Raw genomic sequence first — 15,035 nt, forward strand, 5'->3', positions numbered from 1 at the left:
TGCCAATCTCTGACAGCTGAGGGTAGCAGATCCCCAGCCTCTGAGTCCATGGTGTCCTTCTTACCCATCTATCCCCCCAGCCTTTGGGGGCAGATCAGATCCAGTGGCCTTCCCTCCATCTCTTGGAATTCCTCTCATGTCTTGTGGGCTCTTTCAGGGGCCTTCCTCTCCCACTCTACCTCAAGCCAGTCCTTATGTTTTCAGCATAGGGATTTACATACAGTAGACAATAATTGTTTGAACTGGAGGCACCATTACCTCCTTTGTGAAATCTAGGATTAAGAGCTTTTTGTCCCATCGCTTAGCACAGTGCTAGGCACATAGTAGATACTTGTTGTGGACTTGAGTTGGTTCTGGATCTTCCCCTGGCCCCAGGTAGCCCCAGGTAGCCTCTGGTCCCGAGGCCAGGAAGTCAGGTACTTGGAACTGTTAGAGGGGAAATCCCAATTTGGGAAGTCTGGGTGTTAGAGCTGGCTGGCGGGAATCCCCTTTGGAATGAGGTTAGGGAAAGGGTGGAACTGGGGGCCAGGGCCCCAGTGTCCCCAGACAAGGGCCTCTGGGATGGGGAAGGGGGAGGGGAGGGGACGGAAATTGGTGGATCTAAAAATATCATTAAGCTTCCGGCCCAGAAGGTGGGCAGAGTTTCCAGAACAACAAGGGAGAAAGAGGCCAGGACCGGAAACCACCAAGGCCTGAGAGAATGAGAGATTGAGAAAGAGACAGACAAACACAGAGACAGACATGGAGACAGAGAGAGAGAGAGAGAGAAGGAAGGAGACAGAAGAAGGGAGACAGAAGAGAGATAGAGGGGGAAAGAAAGAGAGGGAAGGAGACAGAATGAGGAGAGAGAGAAGGGTGAGAGGAAGAGAAAGAATGGAGGAGAGATTAGGAGACAGAAGGGAGAGAGAGAGGAAGAGAAAGAGAGGGAAGGAGACAATGGAGACTGAAGACGAAAGAAGGGGAGGGGGAGAGAAAGAGGGAAGGAGACAGTGAGGAGAGAAAGAGAATGGAGAAGGGAGAAGAAAAGAAAGGGGGAGAGAGAAGGAGACAGAGAAGGGAGACAGGAGAGAGATAGAGAAGGGGGAGAGAGGAAAAGAGGGGGAAAGCATGCCTGGTGATTGCAGCTCTTCTAAGTGTGTCAGACAACTGACACACACAGGAACCCAGGTGACAAACTGGGTCCAAGTGCTGGGTGATTGGGTCTCACTATACCTTCCAGATGAGATTGTATGTCCATGCCCCCATGGGATTGTACTGGGAGAAAGAGGGGAGGATTTGTGGGTCAATTACACAGACCAGGACCCATGGGCCTGTCTGCCTTGGAGGGGTTCTGGTGGTGCCCAGTGACATCTCTGCCTCATGACTTCAAGTTCCCCCCACAAGCAGGGGGAAAGGACAAAGTGTCCTAGCCTGGGTGTCCTCCCCACCCCTGGCTGAGGGGCCAGAGGAATTTCCCAGGCCTGGCAGAAGGGCATGGACCCTCCCCTAGGGGCTGGCCACAGCTGGATCCCAGATGTTCCCGGATAGGCTAGGTCAGGCCACCCCCCTCTGACCTCCCGTCACCACCAGCCATGGGCACACAGGACACTGCTCCGCCCTTCTCACTTCTCCTTTGGGGCTAAAAATACTCTGGACCCTGGTGTCCAGGCCCCACCTCCCTTGCACAATCAGCTTATGACGCAGGCAAGCCCAGAGGGAGGGGGAAGATGAGGGGCCTGAAACTCCCCCCCTCTCCTGGCCTGATGGGCCAGCATGGGGAGAAATCTGAAGATGAGGAAGGCTAGCTTCTTAATCCCTGCCCTACCCTTCATGGGCCCCACACCTCACTTCCCCTTCCCCAGCAGCAGTCAGGCTTCCCCTAAACTGGGAGATTAGGGTGATTGACGCGGGATCAGCGTCACAGCTCCCCTTCTCTGCAGGCTGTCCCCCAAACCTCCCCACCCTAGCCTGGGACACCCTTCCCTTTGCAGGGTCCCAGAATCACAGGACCTAAAAGGAATCTTCTTAGAGGTCATTCAGGTCGGCACCCTCTGAGGGACCTAAGAGGGAAAGATTACAAAGGACGACTCTTGCCCAGTAGATATGGAGCATAGGTACCCAGCATAGGTACCCTCCTTTCCCCAATTGTGATCCTTTTCTGTCTCAGTGGCATCTGGACCCTCCTTCATTACCCATTCAAACGCTCAGTCTTTGGCCAAAGCGGCCAGGGTTAGCCCAATATTGACGATGTGGACTAGGGGCACGGTGGCTGTGATTATATAACTGGGGGATTTCCTCCCTCCTCCTGGGAGCCTGGGGTGAGTCAGGAGCTGTGTCAGCAAAGCTGGTCTGGCCAGGACCCAAGAGCCCTCCCCCTCCTCTGCCCTCTCCTCTCAGGCACCCAGGCTCCTCATTTATCCATGTCCCAATTTTTCTAGTGAAAGGAGATGGAAGGGGCGGGGAAGGAGTAATCCAGTCAGAGAGGATCGAGATCCAGGGCCTGAGATATCCTGGCAGAGACACCAAGAGCCTTAGCGACAGTCAGAGGGAGAGACAGAGATCCAGTCAGGAAGAGACAGAGAGATCCTGCCAGGAAAGGAGATAGATCCTGCCAGAGAGAGAGAGACAGTTCGAGGCAGTGACAGAGGTGCGAGCAGGGAGAGAAAGGCCTAAAGGCAGACAGAGACAGGACCGGGCAGATAAATCCGGCCAGGGGCAGAGTGGCAGGCAGAAGACAAGGCCTCGGACACAAAGATCCAGTCCCTGGCAGAGAGGTCCAGCCAGAATTCCAGCCCTGAGACACAAAAATCCAGGCTGATAGTCCCAGGTAGAAACAGAGACAGTCCCACGAAAAGAGGGAGAACCAAGGAGGAATCAGTCCCAGGCAGAGAGATCCAGGCGCTAGGAGACGGTTCCGGGAAGAGACGGGAGGGGTCGGGGAGGGGGGAAAGTTGGGCGTAACTGACAAAGCTTCCAGGTTCCATCCTTTCCCCTCCCCCTTTCTTCCCCTGGGAGGAGGCGCAGGCGCAGATGCAGATACCATATGGGCGGGGCCACTCAACAGATGGCCTTCTTCCGGCGCCCCCTGCTGCCAAGAGGCGGGACTGCTCCCTTCTCCCAGGCCAGAAGGCCCTCCACCCCCGCCCCCTGCCGATCCAGCCCTGGAGAAAACAAGCCGTACCTTATGAACCTTTTAATTTAAAAAAATCAAAACCCATCCTTTTAAATACCTGCCCTCCACCCCACCCCAGTAGGCCAGGCCTCCCCGAAAGCTGTTGGGGGCCAGGGTGACCCTGGAGCCCGGCCTCCTGGTGCTGCGCGGCCAGAGGCTGCTGACCGTGGGTGTCGCCGGGTCAGAGCCCTCCCGGGGTCGGCAGCTTGCCCGTGACCTTGTTGGAGCACTCCAGCAAGGCGTTGTGTATGTCCTTGGCACAGCCGATTTGGGCTTTGATCATACTCAGGTACTGCGGGTAGGGCAGGCTCTCTGCCTGCACAGCGTCCGGCTTGGTGGCGGTGGGCACCAGCGTCGGGGAGTGCTTGGCGCTGTCATAGCTTTGGGACAAACACTCATAGGCCAGGCGCTGTGGGGAGAGCGAGGAAGGGAGAGAGGGGCCAGGGAAGGAGAAAAGGAGAGACCAAGTCAGTCAATAAACACTTAGAGCTCCCCCGGAAAAGAGCCCTTACATTCCAAAAGAAAGCCTGCCTGGAAGGCTGCATCCACATAGAAGCGCCCCACTCGGGGAGCTGGGCTTCACAATGGGACGCTTAGCTGGTGCTGGGGCAGAACCACCCCATTGGTCAGAGAAGGGAAATTAACCAAACCACAGCCTAGGAGTCTCCAAGCAGCTACCCCCCCTCCCCCCCCCCCCCCCCCAGGAAGCTGGGCCTAGCCCCAGGGGCCACTAAGACCCTCTGCCTAGGCCAATACTCTATTCCCTTAGCTTCCCTTTGTGGCCCCTCAGTCCTGTCTGACTCTATGTCTCCCCACCTGGGGTTTTCTTGCCAGAGATACCGCAGTGGTTTGTCATTTCCTTCTCCAGCTCACTTTACAGATGAGGAGCTGAGGCAAACAGGAGTAAGTGACTTGCCCAGGGTCACCCAGCTAAGAAGGATCTGAGGCCAGATCTGAACTGGGGAAGATGAGTCTTTCTGACCCCCCGCTGAGTGTGCTATCTACTATGGAGCCCCCTAGCTGCCTTTGCTTTCCTTACCACCTCAGTATTTAAATCTAGAAACTGTGACTGAAAAGGTGTGACAAAGGACTAGGGCCCCTCACACCATTCCTGGGAATACTTCCTTTCCAGGGATATTGTTTCCCCACATGAGAATGGAAGATGCTTTTAGCAAAATGCCAGATATAAAGTGGGTACCACTTAGTAAATATCAGAACTGAATCTTTCTGTTGAATGACAAAATAATCCTGTTTTCAGAGAGCAAAAAAGGAAGGAAAATGAGGTCATGAATTAACCATAGTAAAAGGGAAAACAAAACTGAAAAAAAGTAGTTGGAGAAACTGGACTCTAAAAGCCACAAAAAGACAAGGCACACACAAAAGGCACACTAAGTAACTGGATGAGACAGGTCCTGGCAAAGAATGAGGAGGAATTGTCCCCCTCCCCTCTTTTTTTTTGTGGGGCAATGAGGGTTAAGTGACTTGCCCAGGGTCACACAGCTAGTTAAGTATCAAGTGTCTGAGGCTGGATTTGAACTCAGGTACTCCTGAATCCAAGGCCAGTGCTTTATCCACTGCGCCACCTAGCTGACCCCCTACGTCCCCCATTTTTAAGACAGGGAATAGTGAGCAGAGGAAATAGGCCTTGAGAGCTCAAAGTGGGAACCTACCAGTTCAACCTCTTTATTTTACCAATGGCTAAACTGAGGTAGAACCAGGCCAAGTGCTTTGTACCAGGTCCCAATGCTTTCTAGGGGCTGCTAGGTGTTTCCATAGTCCATAGCGTGCTGGGCCTGCAGTCAGGAAGACCTGAGTCAAGTTCAGGCCTCAGACACTTCTAGCTGTGTGACCCTGGGCAAGTCACTTCACCCTGCTTGCCTCAGCTTCCTCCTCTGTAAAATGAGCTGGAGAAGGAAATGGCTGATCACTCCAGTCTCCTTGCTAAGAAAACCCCAAAAAGGGATCACAAAGAGTTGGACACAATTGAACAGCCATATCCTGCTTGCTTGTCATTGGAGGAGCCAGGGCTGGATCCCAGCTCCTCTTTCTACTGGCAGTGCTGCAGTGGGGTATTGGCAGAATGACTTAAAGGGCCCACTTTAAGCTAGGGAGAGCTGGATTCAAGATCTGCCTCAGACACAGAGTGGCTAAGTCATGTAACCTCTCAGGGGCCCCATCCAATTCAAATCAATTAGCATTTATTAAGCCCTTACTAATGAACTTGGCATTGAAGATACAAAAAAGGGAGTAGACCCCCGAGCAGGGTAAAGTGGCCATAATCAACAGAAGGAAGGCAGAGACTTTAAAGGAGATCAGGAAATGTTCCCTGAAAAAAAGCGGGATTTTGGGGCAGCTAGGTGGCGCTGCAGTGGATAGAGCACCAGCCCTGGATTCAGGAGAACCTGAGTTCAAATCCAAATCCAGCCTCAGACACTTGACACTTACTAGCTGTGTGACCCTGGGCAAGTCACTTAACCCCCATTGCCTCACCAAAAAAAAAGAGGGATTTCAGCTGTGACTGGAAGAAGCTAGGGAGCAGAGATGAGAAGAAAAGACCTTCGTGGCAGAGGGCACAGCCAAATAAAAAACCAGGAGTCTGGAGATGGGAGTGTCTAGTTGATGCTACAGCAAGGAGGCCAGTGGAACTCAGTCACTGGGTTTGTGGAGGGGAGTGTAAAAAGATACTGGAAAGGTTAGAGGGGGCCCAGTTAGGAAGGGCTTTAAAAGTCAAGGTAAAAAGGGGACCACCGGGGTTACAGGAATGGAGGGAGTTCATTTGGGTAGCTGAGTGCAAGATGGACTGGAGTGGGGAGAGACTCAGAGCCCCCCAGCAGCTGCTGCAACAGTCCAAACACTAGAGTAGGGGATATTGGGAACACAGAATTGACAGGTCCTGGCAAATGATTGGACAGGGTCAGTCTGGGTATCTGGGAGGATGGCGGGGGACCTAGACAGTGATGGGAATGTATGGGAAAGAAGAGGGTTTGGGGGAGAAGACAAGCGTTTGGTTTTTTATGTGGCGAGTTTAAAATGTCTGCAGGACATTCAGTTCAAGATGCCCGATAGGCAGCTGGAGATGGCGGTAGCTGGAGATGGGAAGACAAGTCAGGGGGAGATGAAATAGATGTGACAATCAGCTGTGTGCAGTGGGATGATAACTGAATACTGGCCATTCTGCTGCTGAGAAAGGACTTACCATCACTGATAGAGGAAGCTCGAACCAGCCCTGGATTCAGGAGGACCTGAGTTCAAACCTGGCCTTGGACATTTGGCGCTTACTAGCTGTGTGACCCTGGGCAAGTCACTTAACCATTACCTCCCCCCCCCCCAATAGCAATCTCTTGAGAGCAGCTAGGTGTCGAAGTGGATAGAGCACTGACCTCGGATTCAGGAGGATCTGAGTTCAGATCCGACCTCAGACACTTGATACTTACTAGCTGTGTGACCCTGGGCAAGTCACTTAACCCTCAATGGCCCATTAAAAAAAAAAAAGATAGAGGAAGCTCTCCTATGCCCATATAGCAACCAGCACTCTAGAACCACCAAAGCCCTGAACGCAAGCTGCTAGGACAGCAGTCCCATGGCCCTCCTTCTGTAGCTGCCCTGACTGTTTTCTCATCCGGCACTCATCCTATCCCAACTCTGGACTCCTTCCCTGGTGACCTGCCTCAGCCCAGGCCTTCCTTGAAGTACCATAGTGTCATGGATAGCCATGTCATGATTGCATGGGTGGTCTAGGGCAAATCACTTCTACTCTTTGGGCCTCTGTTTTCACCTCCATAAAATAGGCCTGAACTTGAGGACCACCAGAATCTCTTCTATGATCGTGTCATCCTTCCCATCCCCTTGACCTCATCCCACAGTGAGTCCTCTCCCCATCCTGCCATAGCCCTGGTCTTAACTTCTTTCCAGACCAGCTCTCTCCTTGGCCCCAGCCTCTGGGCCATCCTATCTGGCCTAAGCCCACCTCAAAGGCTTTCCTAGTTTGGGTCCTTAAGAACAGCCTCATCCATATCTTTGGGCCCAGACTAGGGCCCTCCCCAGCTGAGTAGACAGTCCTGGGTCTGTCCCCCTTCCTGGGCCCTTGATACTGTAAGATCAGGCCCCCCCCCCTTTCCCAGAATTACCGCCCTCCCCCACTCTCCTGGGCTCACAGGAGGCTGAGGGAAGGGAACCTCACAGTGACATGCTCCCCATGCAGCCTCATGGGGCATACTACCAGGCACAGCTCCAACTGGTCACAGAGGGCATAGAACTCTTCCAGGCTCTTGTCAAAACGCTGCAGCCCGCCCTCGCTGCTCTTCCTGCCGGGGATGTAACAGAAGCAATCGCTAAGAAGGGGGAGCCCCGGCTTCCAGGGACTAGTGTAGACCCCGGGGCGCCCTGGGGTCCTTGGCAAGGGCAGTGCTAAAAGGGGTCCAGGGGGCGGGCTGGACGTGGCCTGTGGGGCGGTACATAGCTCAGGGGCAGAAGCCAGCCCGCAGACACTCACTGTCCATTGTCGATGTTGGTATTCTGCACCAGGTTCTGGGCCGCCACCTTCATCAGGTTCTGGGATGGGATGGAGAAAGGCGGTGTCATGTTCGGCAAGCCACGCCCGGGGAGGGGACATTCTCCCCTCCTCCCCCCCGCCTCAGTCGCAGGTTGACAAACTCAGAAACCCAGGCACCGCCTCCTTCCACCATCGGGCCAATCATCGACCCTGGGATCCACCTAGTCCCACCTTCTCCACAACCGTACCGCCTACGACCCGCCCACCGCAGGCCTTACTAGACCACCCCCTAGTCCGCACGCGCAGATCCGTTGGGGTGCCACCTCTAGCCTAATCATTCCTCCACTCCCAGTCTCTGCTGCTCTCTTAAGTCCCGCCTCCCCCCTCGTTCCCTGCCAATCCCAGGCTTAGCGTACCCAAACATCCAGCCCAGACTCTTTACCGAGTCCCCCCCCACCCCATGACAGCCCACCTACCAATTACCACCCCCGCCTCGTGCCTGAACCCGCCTCCCTCGGGGTTGGGGGCCAATCACCTGTAGGCTCTCTTTGAGCTGAGGAATCAGAAGCTTGTAACGCTGCACAGGGTCGAAGTCCTGCTGCTGTTGCTGCAGGAGGCCGCTCTGCCCTGCCTGCATCTGGGAGGCTGCTACCAGCTGTGCCGAGGGAGGCTGCTGCTGTTGCGGCGCCTGAGGCTGCTGAGACCCCGGAACCGAGGCACCAGCTGATCCTGGGCCGGAGACGCCAGCCGTAGCCGGTGGCGGAGGCTGTGGCGCCGACTGCGCTGGTGGCGGTGCCGCCATGATTGCTTCCTTTTATCTGCCGCCGCTCGTTGGTTGCAGCCTCGATCGCTCAAGGCGATCGCGGAAGTGCGTCACTTTCAGGCCTCGCCTTGGCTAGCTGATCAATCCCAAGCTCCGAAGTTGCATTTGTACCGCCTCTTCCCTCTCCACCATGCCAGTTCGTGCACGTCCGACCAATCACGAGCTTCTCCCTCCTCAGAAACCCGCCTCCTCCCACTGTGGCCAATCCATCGCCGATTTGGAAAAAAAAAATTAAGCTCGAACTACATTTCCCAGAAGGCGATTCGCCCGCGGTCGATAGTTCGGCCCTGGAGTCCCGCGGGGTCCTCGCCGCCGCCGCTGCCAGGGAGGCCGGGAGGCGGAGCGGCCCACACGGTTTCCTGGAGAGCCGTCTGAGTGGCTCGCGGGCCGGGCCTGGCCCCCTTCGCGACTAGTAGACCTCCTCCTCGTCGTCATGGCGCCTACCATCCAGACCCAGGCCCAGCGGGAAGACGGCCACAGGTGAGAGAGCGCTGCGGCACCGCCCCCCCCCCCTAGAACCGTCCCCCACCCCGGAGCTCGCGGCCGGCCAGCCGTGCGCTACAGACGTCACTGTCCCTCCCCATGACGTCAGCACACCCCAGGTTCTCGGTGACATCACTGAACCCCGACGATCCTGGGCTGCTACCCCCTCTCCCGAATGGGGACCCCTGCATTTCTTTCCTCTTCCTCTCTTGAGAGGCCTCTGAAGGCTCTAGCCCAATCAACGCTTTGAGATCATATCCCTTGGACTCCTTGTAGAGGGGCTCCTGGTCCAGGGAGAGGTGCCCGGGGAGGGGAGGGGCAGGCATCACTACGTGGGGCAAAAATGACCTGAATCTTTGTGTGCCCCCAGACCCAACTCCCATAGGACTCTGCCAGAGAGGTGAGTGCAGGATCGGGAGACCCTGGGGCAGGAAAGGAGGGGCTGACCTGTATGTGTACTCGTGGGGGTTGGGGGGCAGGACCCCTGGGGTAGGAGAGGAGGGGATCTGACCTGCATTTCATATGTATGGGGGGAGGCAGGAGAGGAGGTGCTGACCTGCATGTGTACTGGCAAGGGTGGGGGCTACCTGGGAGCGTCCCTGTTGAGTCGTTTGCTCTTAGGTCCGGTGTGGTCTGTCGAGTTAAGTACTGTAACAGTCTTCCTGACATCCCTTTTGATCCCAAGTTCATCACATACCCCTTTGACCAGAACAGGTGAGTATGGGCCTGACCCCTTCCCCTCCAGGACTTCCAAGACCCAGGGTCCCAGGCCCAGAAAGACATAGGTGTGTCCCTGCCTCCCCTTTCCCTCTCTGCAAGGGCCTGGGGGGTGTCTTATGGAATGAGGACAGAAGTTCCTGAAGCAGTCTCTGAGAAGGATCATGGTGGTTGAGGGGAGAGGAGGAGAGACAAGAAGATCCCAGTCTCCTCTTGGAGAAAGGCTGGCCTCCTACCCACCTTCCCCTTCCCAGGTTCGTCCAGTATAAGGCCACATCTCTGGAAAAGCAGCACAAGCATGATCTGCTCACAGAGCCAGACCTGGGAGTCACCATCGATCTCATTAACCCCGATACATATCGAATTGACCCGAATGGTGAGGCCCTGGGGGAGACGGAGGAAGACTTGGAAGGAGCCTTTGTCAGGCTGGGCCCCTCCACTTCCTCACAATCTACCTTGCTCCAGTTCTCCTAGATCCAGCCGATGAGAAATTACTTGAAGAAGAGATCCAGGCCCCAACCAGCTCCAAAAGGTGATTTTTTTTTTTTTTTTGCCAGGGTCAGCTGTTAAGGGAAGGTTTGGCTCTAGTGTGGGAGGGTGTCCTGAAGCCCACCCTGGCTTCCTCTCCCCCCAGGTCCCAGCAGCATGCAAAAGTGGTACCCTGGATGAGAAAGACAGAATATATCTCTACGGAGTTCAACCGTTATGGTGTCTCCAATGAGAAGCCTGAAGTCAAGTAAGTGGTGACAGGGAAAGAGGGGAGGGGCTGTGGGTGGGTGGGAGTGCAGGCCACCATTCCTGCTCCTTGCTCTCCCCTAGGATTGGGGTGTCTGTGAAGCAGCAGTTCACCGAAGAAGAAATCTACAAAGATCGGGATAGCCAGATCACGGCCATCGAGAAGACGTTTGAGGATGCTCAGAAGTCGGTAATGGGGGTGGAAGGCAAGGAGCTGACTCCAGAGGGGGAGGAGGGGTTGGGAGCCCCATTTTTATGGGCTCTTCTGCTCCTCAGATTTCGCAACACTACAGCAAGCCAAGGGTGACACCAGTGGAGGTGATGCCCGTTTTCCCAGACTTCAAGGTCAGTCTGAGAATTTGGAAATGTGAGGGAAAATTCAGGATCTTCTGGCCTTCCCTAAGCCCCTTTCCCATTCCTTCTCAGATGTGGATCAATCCCTGTGCCCAAGTGATCTTTGACTCTGACCCAGCCCCCAAGGATACCAGTGGTTCCGCAGCCCTGGAGATGATGTCTCAAGCCATGATCAGGCAAGTCTGGGTGAACAGTGTGGCCTCCCTTTAGACTAGCTGTCCTTCCCTTCCAACACTCTGCCTCCACCCTCCAGGGGAATGATGGACGAGGAGGGTAACCAGTTTGTGGCCTACTTTCTGCCAGTGGAAGAGACCATGAGGAAGCGCAAACGTGATCAGGAAGAGGAGATGGATTATGCACCAGATGATGTGTGAGTGGCAGGGCAGCTGGTCCCAGGGCCAGGAGTCGGGAGCTGGGGAAGGAAGGGCTGACCACCTTCTGACCATCCCTCCACAGCTATGATTATAAGATTGCAAGGGAGTACAACTGGAATGTGAAGAACAAGGCTAGTAAGGGCTATGAAGAAAACTACTTCTTCATCTTCCGAGAAGGTGATGGGGTCTACTACAACGAGCTGGAAACCAGGTGTGTGGTCAGCCTTACCCCCCCTCTTGTGCCTGTGCACGGCCTGTCCTCTGTCTGCTTCCCTCATCCTCTTTTGTCCTCCCCACAGGGTGCGCCTCAGTAAACGGCGGGCCAAGGCTGGAGTGCAGTCGGGCACCAATGCCTTACTGGTGGTCAAACACCGGGACATGAACGAGAAGGAGCTGGAAGCTCAGGTAAAAGGCCAGGCCTCAAGATGCTGTTGAGGAAGGGGGAGGGGAAGCAGCTGCCTGAGAGCTTGTCCTCCTTCCCCATTCTAGGAAGCTCGGAAAGCACAGCTGGAGAACCATGAGCCGGAAGAGGAGGAGGAAGAGGAGATGGAGCTGGAGAAGGAAGCCCCAGGCTCAGGTAAGTGCTCTGGGGGCCTGCCGGGCTCCCCAGGGACCTGCCTGGCCCACGTCAGGGGAGGAAGCTCCGCACCAGCATCTTCTCCCTCTCTCCTCCCTCAGATGAAGAGCGGGAGAAAGGAAGCGGCAGTGAAAAGGAGGCGAGCGAGGAGGAAGAGGAGCGGTCCGGAAGCGAGAGTGACCGGGGAGAGGACGAGAAGGAGGAGAGTGAGAAGAGCGGGAGTGGAGAGGAGGAGGCCGAGGAGGAGAGCAGCGAGGATGAGGCCCGAGCAGCTCGAGACAAGGAGGAGATCTTCGGCAGTGACGCCGACTCTGAGGAGGAGGAGGAGGACGATGACGAGGATGAAGACGGGGGAGGCGGAGCCAGGGGCAGCGGGGAGGATGAGGATGAGGACGACAGTGGCAGTGAGGGGGGACCTGGGCGGAATAGCCGCAGCCCCAGCCCCTCCTTCCTCAGTGCCAGTGACCGGTCAGCCCCAGAGGATGGGAGTGAGGGGGGCGTGTCGGACTCCAGCGAGGAGGCCAGCGACAGTGACTGAGGCTCAGCTGCTCGGCGCTGGCCATCCTGTTGGCCAGGAGAGGCTGGGCCTCTCCAGCTCAGGCACCATTCTCAGGACAAAAGGAAAATACCTAGTTGTTTTTTTTTTAACTTTTTCTGTCAATAAAGGCCATATGTTTACAAGGTCAGACGGGATTTTGTTCCCTTTCTCCCTCCCCCACCCAGAGGATGCTGAGATGGGCCCAAGCCCTTCCTGCCTTCTAGAGTGGGGAGCATGGGTGTTCCCACCCACCCGTTCTGTCCCCCTCCCCCTGCTCCACACGAGGGGCCCCGGCACAAGAAGCAAGGCGGCCAAAGATTGGGTCAGAGGAATTTTGGGTTTTCATTAAATGTATTATAACAAAGGTCAGAATTTTTTTTTCCAAAATAAGCCCGGACCATTAAACAAGTGAAACTCCAACAAATGTGTTTTCTCCAACAGAGAGAAAAACCGTGTACAGTTACTCAAAGCTGCTTCTGCCGGTGGGGCTGGGGGAAGATGGGGGTGCTGAAACCATGGAGGGCCCGGGAGGGAAGGGAAGGCAGGGGACGGGGGAACTGGGTCCTGCCCGTCGGGGTTAGGGCCGCCTGCGTCCCACACTCTGCTGTCAGGCTGGAGGGTGGGAGAGGATGGTTTTCTCCTCTCTGGGGGTCCCCACCCCCTTCCAATAGGGAGGTCCTCACTGGTAGGCTGAGCCGGCTCATGCCTAACAGATTGATGGGATGGGACCTGGCTGGGGATGGGGGCAGGGGGGTAACCTAGAGTGGACAGGAACCCCTACCCCACAAAACACCATTCTGCTGATTCCAAATCGTGGTGTCCCCTGTCCCCCTGTGGGGTGAGGATCCCCAGGAGATGGGGGACAGGCAAAGGCACAGCAATATGGAGGGGATGGGGGAGAGGGGCTTGCATAGGTTGATGAGTGCAAGAGGTACATAAATAAACCCGAGCCCCTCCCCGCCCCTCCCCCCAGCCAGGGTGTGGGGAGGCCCCCCTGGAGATGAGGCCCCTGGGATTCCTGCCCCCTCCCTCCCTAGGCAAAAAAGGAGGGCAGGAAGGGGAATAGCCCAGGAGCTGAGAAAGGAAAGTGGAGCCAGGGGCACCAGACTGGGTGGCTGTTGGGAAGAAGGGAGAGGGGCCAGGAGGTTTGGGGAGGGGTTTTTTGGTTTTTTTTTTTTCCAACATTTTGTTTCTTTAATAACATACGTAATGGTTACCAGCCATAGTCATAACAAAAGTTATTCATAAAATGTATCTAAAAATAACATTTTTTTCCTTTTCTGTGTGAAAAGCTTGAGAGAGTCCCAGCAGGAAGGGGTAGGGTGGGAAAGGCTTCTTTCTGTACCAAGAAGAGGCCCACCTGAGGGGGAGGGGAGGAGAGGGTCTCTTCTGACATCTCCCCTCCAGCTGCCCCAGGGGGTGGGGGATGGGACTCTCGGCTATGATGTAGTGTTCCACTTTAGTGAGGTCACGACAGAGCAGGGAGAGGGTTACAAGAAAAGGAGACAACTTAAAGAGAAGCCCTTCCGATGCCCACGCCATCTCTGACCTCCTGGTTAGGGTGGGGCTACAGAAAGGGTGTGTGTGAAGGGAGGGGGCATTAAGGCAACACTTTCTGACCCCACTGGCCGCTCCCCCACCTATTTGCCCTGCCCTCCCTCCCCCCGGGGCCTCCAGGAGCTAGGCAGGGGGTAGAGGGGAGTCTGGGGGGCGGGGTGGAGGGAGGATGGGGGGAGAAGGCGCTGCCCTCTCCCCTGGTTCCATCCCCCAAACCCTCAGCCTCCCCTGTCGCCCTCCCTCCACACATCATGGCTCAGAGAGACCCAATGAGGAGATTAAAAATGAGAGGAAGGGAGAGTGTGATTGAAAGAGAGAGACAGAGAAACCGCTAAGAACTATATAAATATATGTCTTAAATAGGCCTAAGAAATTAATCGTACGGAAACTCTGGGAAGGGAGAGAGGGGTGGGGGGGGGGGGAGAGGGAGGTGGCTCCCATCCTTGGGGCAAGGTGTGTGTGGGTCTGTGAGAAAGAGGGGAAATGATGGAAGAAAACAAGACTTTTGTCTCCTCCCAGTGTGGACCAGAGCAGGCAGATGTGTGCTCTGTCACCCCCACTGCTCTCGGGCAGGCCCCCCCCAAGGGGGAGGGGGGATCTGGTGAGCTCCTTTGGAGTTAGTTTCTCTGGGGAGGGGAGGCCAGAGCTCTGGGAAAACCATCATCCAGAAAGGAAGCAAGGGAAAGAGGAGGTGCCCAGGGCACTCCCCCTGGCCCTGGTTTCCCTCCCTACCATGCCCTGGCCCTCAGCAGAGATCCCCCCCTATACCCTGCGTCATAGCAACGTGGGGCTTCCAGGGGGAGGGGGGGGGCGAATGGTGGGTATCAATATAAACCAGAGTTAAAGGGATAATAAAGTAGAAAATATTAGAACATATAACTGAGCCAACACCGCCCTCTGTCATGGAAGGGATGGAGCGGCCCCTCTCCCCACCCAAGGGACGCCACGTCCGCCGGGCTCTGCATCACATCAGATTGTGGAGGTTTTGTCTGTGCCATCTGTGGTGAGAGAGAGGAAGGGGGAGGGAGGTCAGCGGCTGAAGGAGAGATGCAGAGGTGGGGCCTCCAGCCCTCCCCACACCTGCATCCCTGGGACCTGGGCCTCCTGCCCCGTGGTGGTCGTGCTGCTGCTTCGGTTTGTCTTGGCCCAGCAGGCCTCGAGCTCGTGGTGGCCTAAGAGGGGAAGGCCCAGGGAAGATTCTCGAGAAGGGAACCTGGGGAGGGGACGGGAGAAG

The 15,035-nt window shown here is 55.9% G+C and overlaps 3 protein-coding genes across 5 annotated transcripts in view; 1 reads left to right on the forward strand and 2 right to left on the reverse strand.

Annotated features, from left to right (window-relative positions):
* Positions 1-3,292: 3,292 nt before the first annotated feature.
* Positions 3,293-8,521, reverse strand: MED29 (mediator complex subunit 29). Of its 2 annotated transcripts, none has more exons than XM_043997900.1 (4): positions 8,179-8,521; positions 7,644-7,702; positions 7,332-7,455; positions 3,293-3,560 (listed from the first exon to the last, which is right to left on the reverse strand). In XM_043997900.1, exons 1-4 carry the CDS (start codon positions 8,443-8,445, stop codon positions 3,333-3,335), a joined length of 678 nt encoding a protein of 225 aa, XP_043853835.1. In that variant the 5' UTR covers positions 8,446-8,521; the 3' UTR covers positions 3,293-3,332. The 2 variants fall into 2 exon arrangements, with proteins under 2 accessions (XP_043853835.1, XP_043853836.1); XM_043997901.1 differs by having other exon boundaries at positions 7,371-7,455; positions 8,179-8,518.
* PAF1 (PAF1 homolog, Paf1/RNA polymerase II complex component) lies at positions 8,483-12,390 on the forward strand. Of its 2 annotated transcripts, XM_043997897.1 has the most exons (14): positions 8,483-8,946; positions 9,320-9,349; positions 9,571-9,663; positions 9,921-10,042; positions 10,132-10,198; positions 10,301-10,402; positions 10,486-10,591; positions 10,678-10,746; positions 10,828-10,931; positions 11,009-11,125; positions 11,212-11,340; positions 11,429-11,534; positions 11,619-11,706; positions 11,808-12,390. In XM_043997897.1, the coding sequence occupies exons 1-14, from the start codon at positions 8,900-8,902 to the stop codon at positions 12,242-12,244; spliced, it is 1,617 nt and encodes a 538-aa protein (XP_043853832.1). In that variant the 5' UTR covers positions 8,483-8,899; the 3' UTR covers positions 12,245-12,390. The 2 variants fall into 2 exon arrangements, with proteins under 2 accessions (XP_043853832.1, XP_043853833.1); XM_043997898.1 differs by lacking the exon at positions 9,571-9,663.
* A 164-nt stretch (positions 12,391-12,554) lies between these two features.
* SAMD4B (sterile alpha motif domain containing 4B) overlaps positions 12,555-15,035 on the reverse strand; it is a 32,437-nt gene continuing 29,956 nt past the window's right edge. Inside the window, 1 exon segment of the mRNA XM_043997895.1 lies at positions 12,555-14,799. Within this exon segment, the coding sequence (XP_043853830.1) occupies positions 14,771-14,799 (29 nt within the window). The 3' untranslated portion in view covers positions 12,555-14,770.

This window comes from Dromiciops gliroides, chromosome 3 (genome assembly GCF_019393635.1).
Source record: "Dromiciops gliroides isolate mDroGli1 chromosome 3, mDroGli1.pri, whole genome shotgun sequence".
NCBI lineage: Eukaryota > Metazoa > Chordata > Mammalia > Microbiotheria > Microbiotheriidae > Dromiciops > Dromiciops gliroides.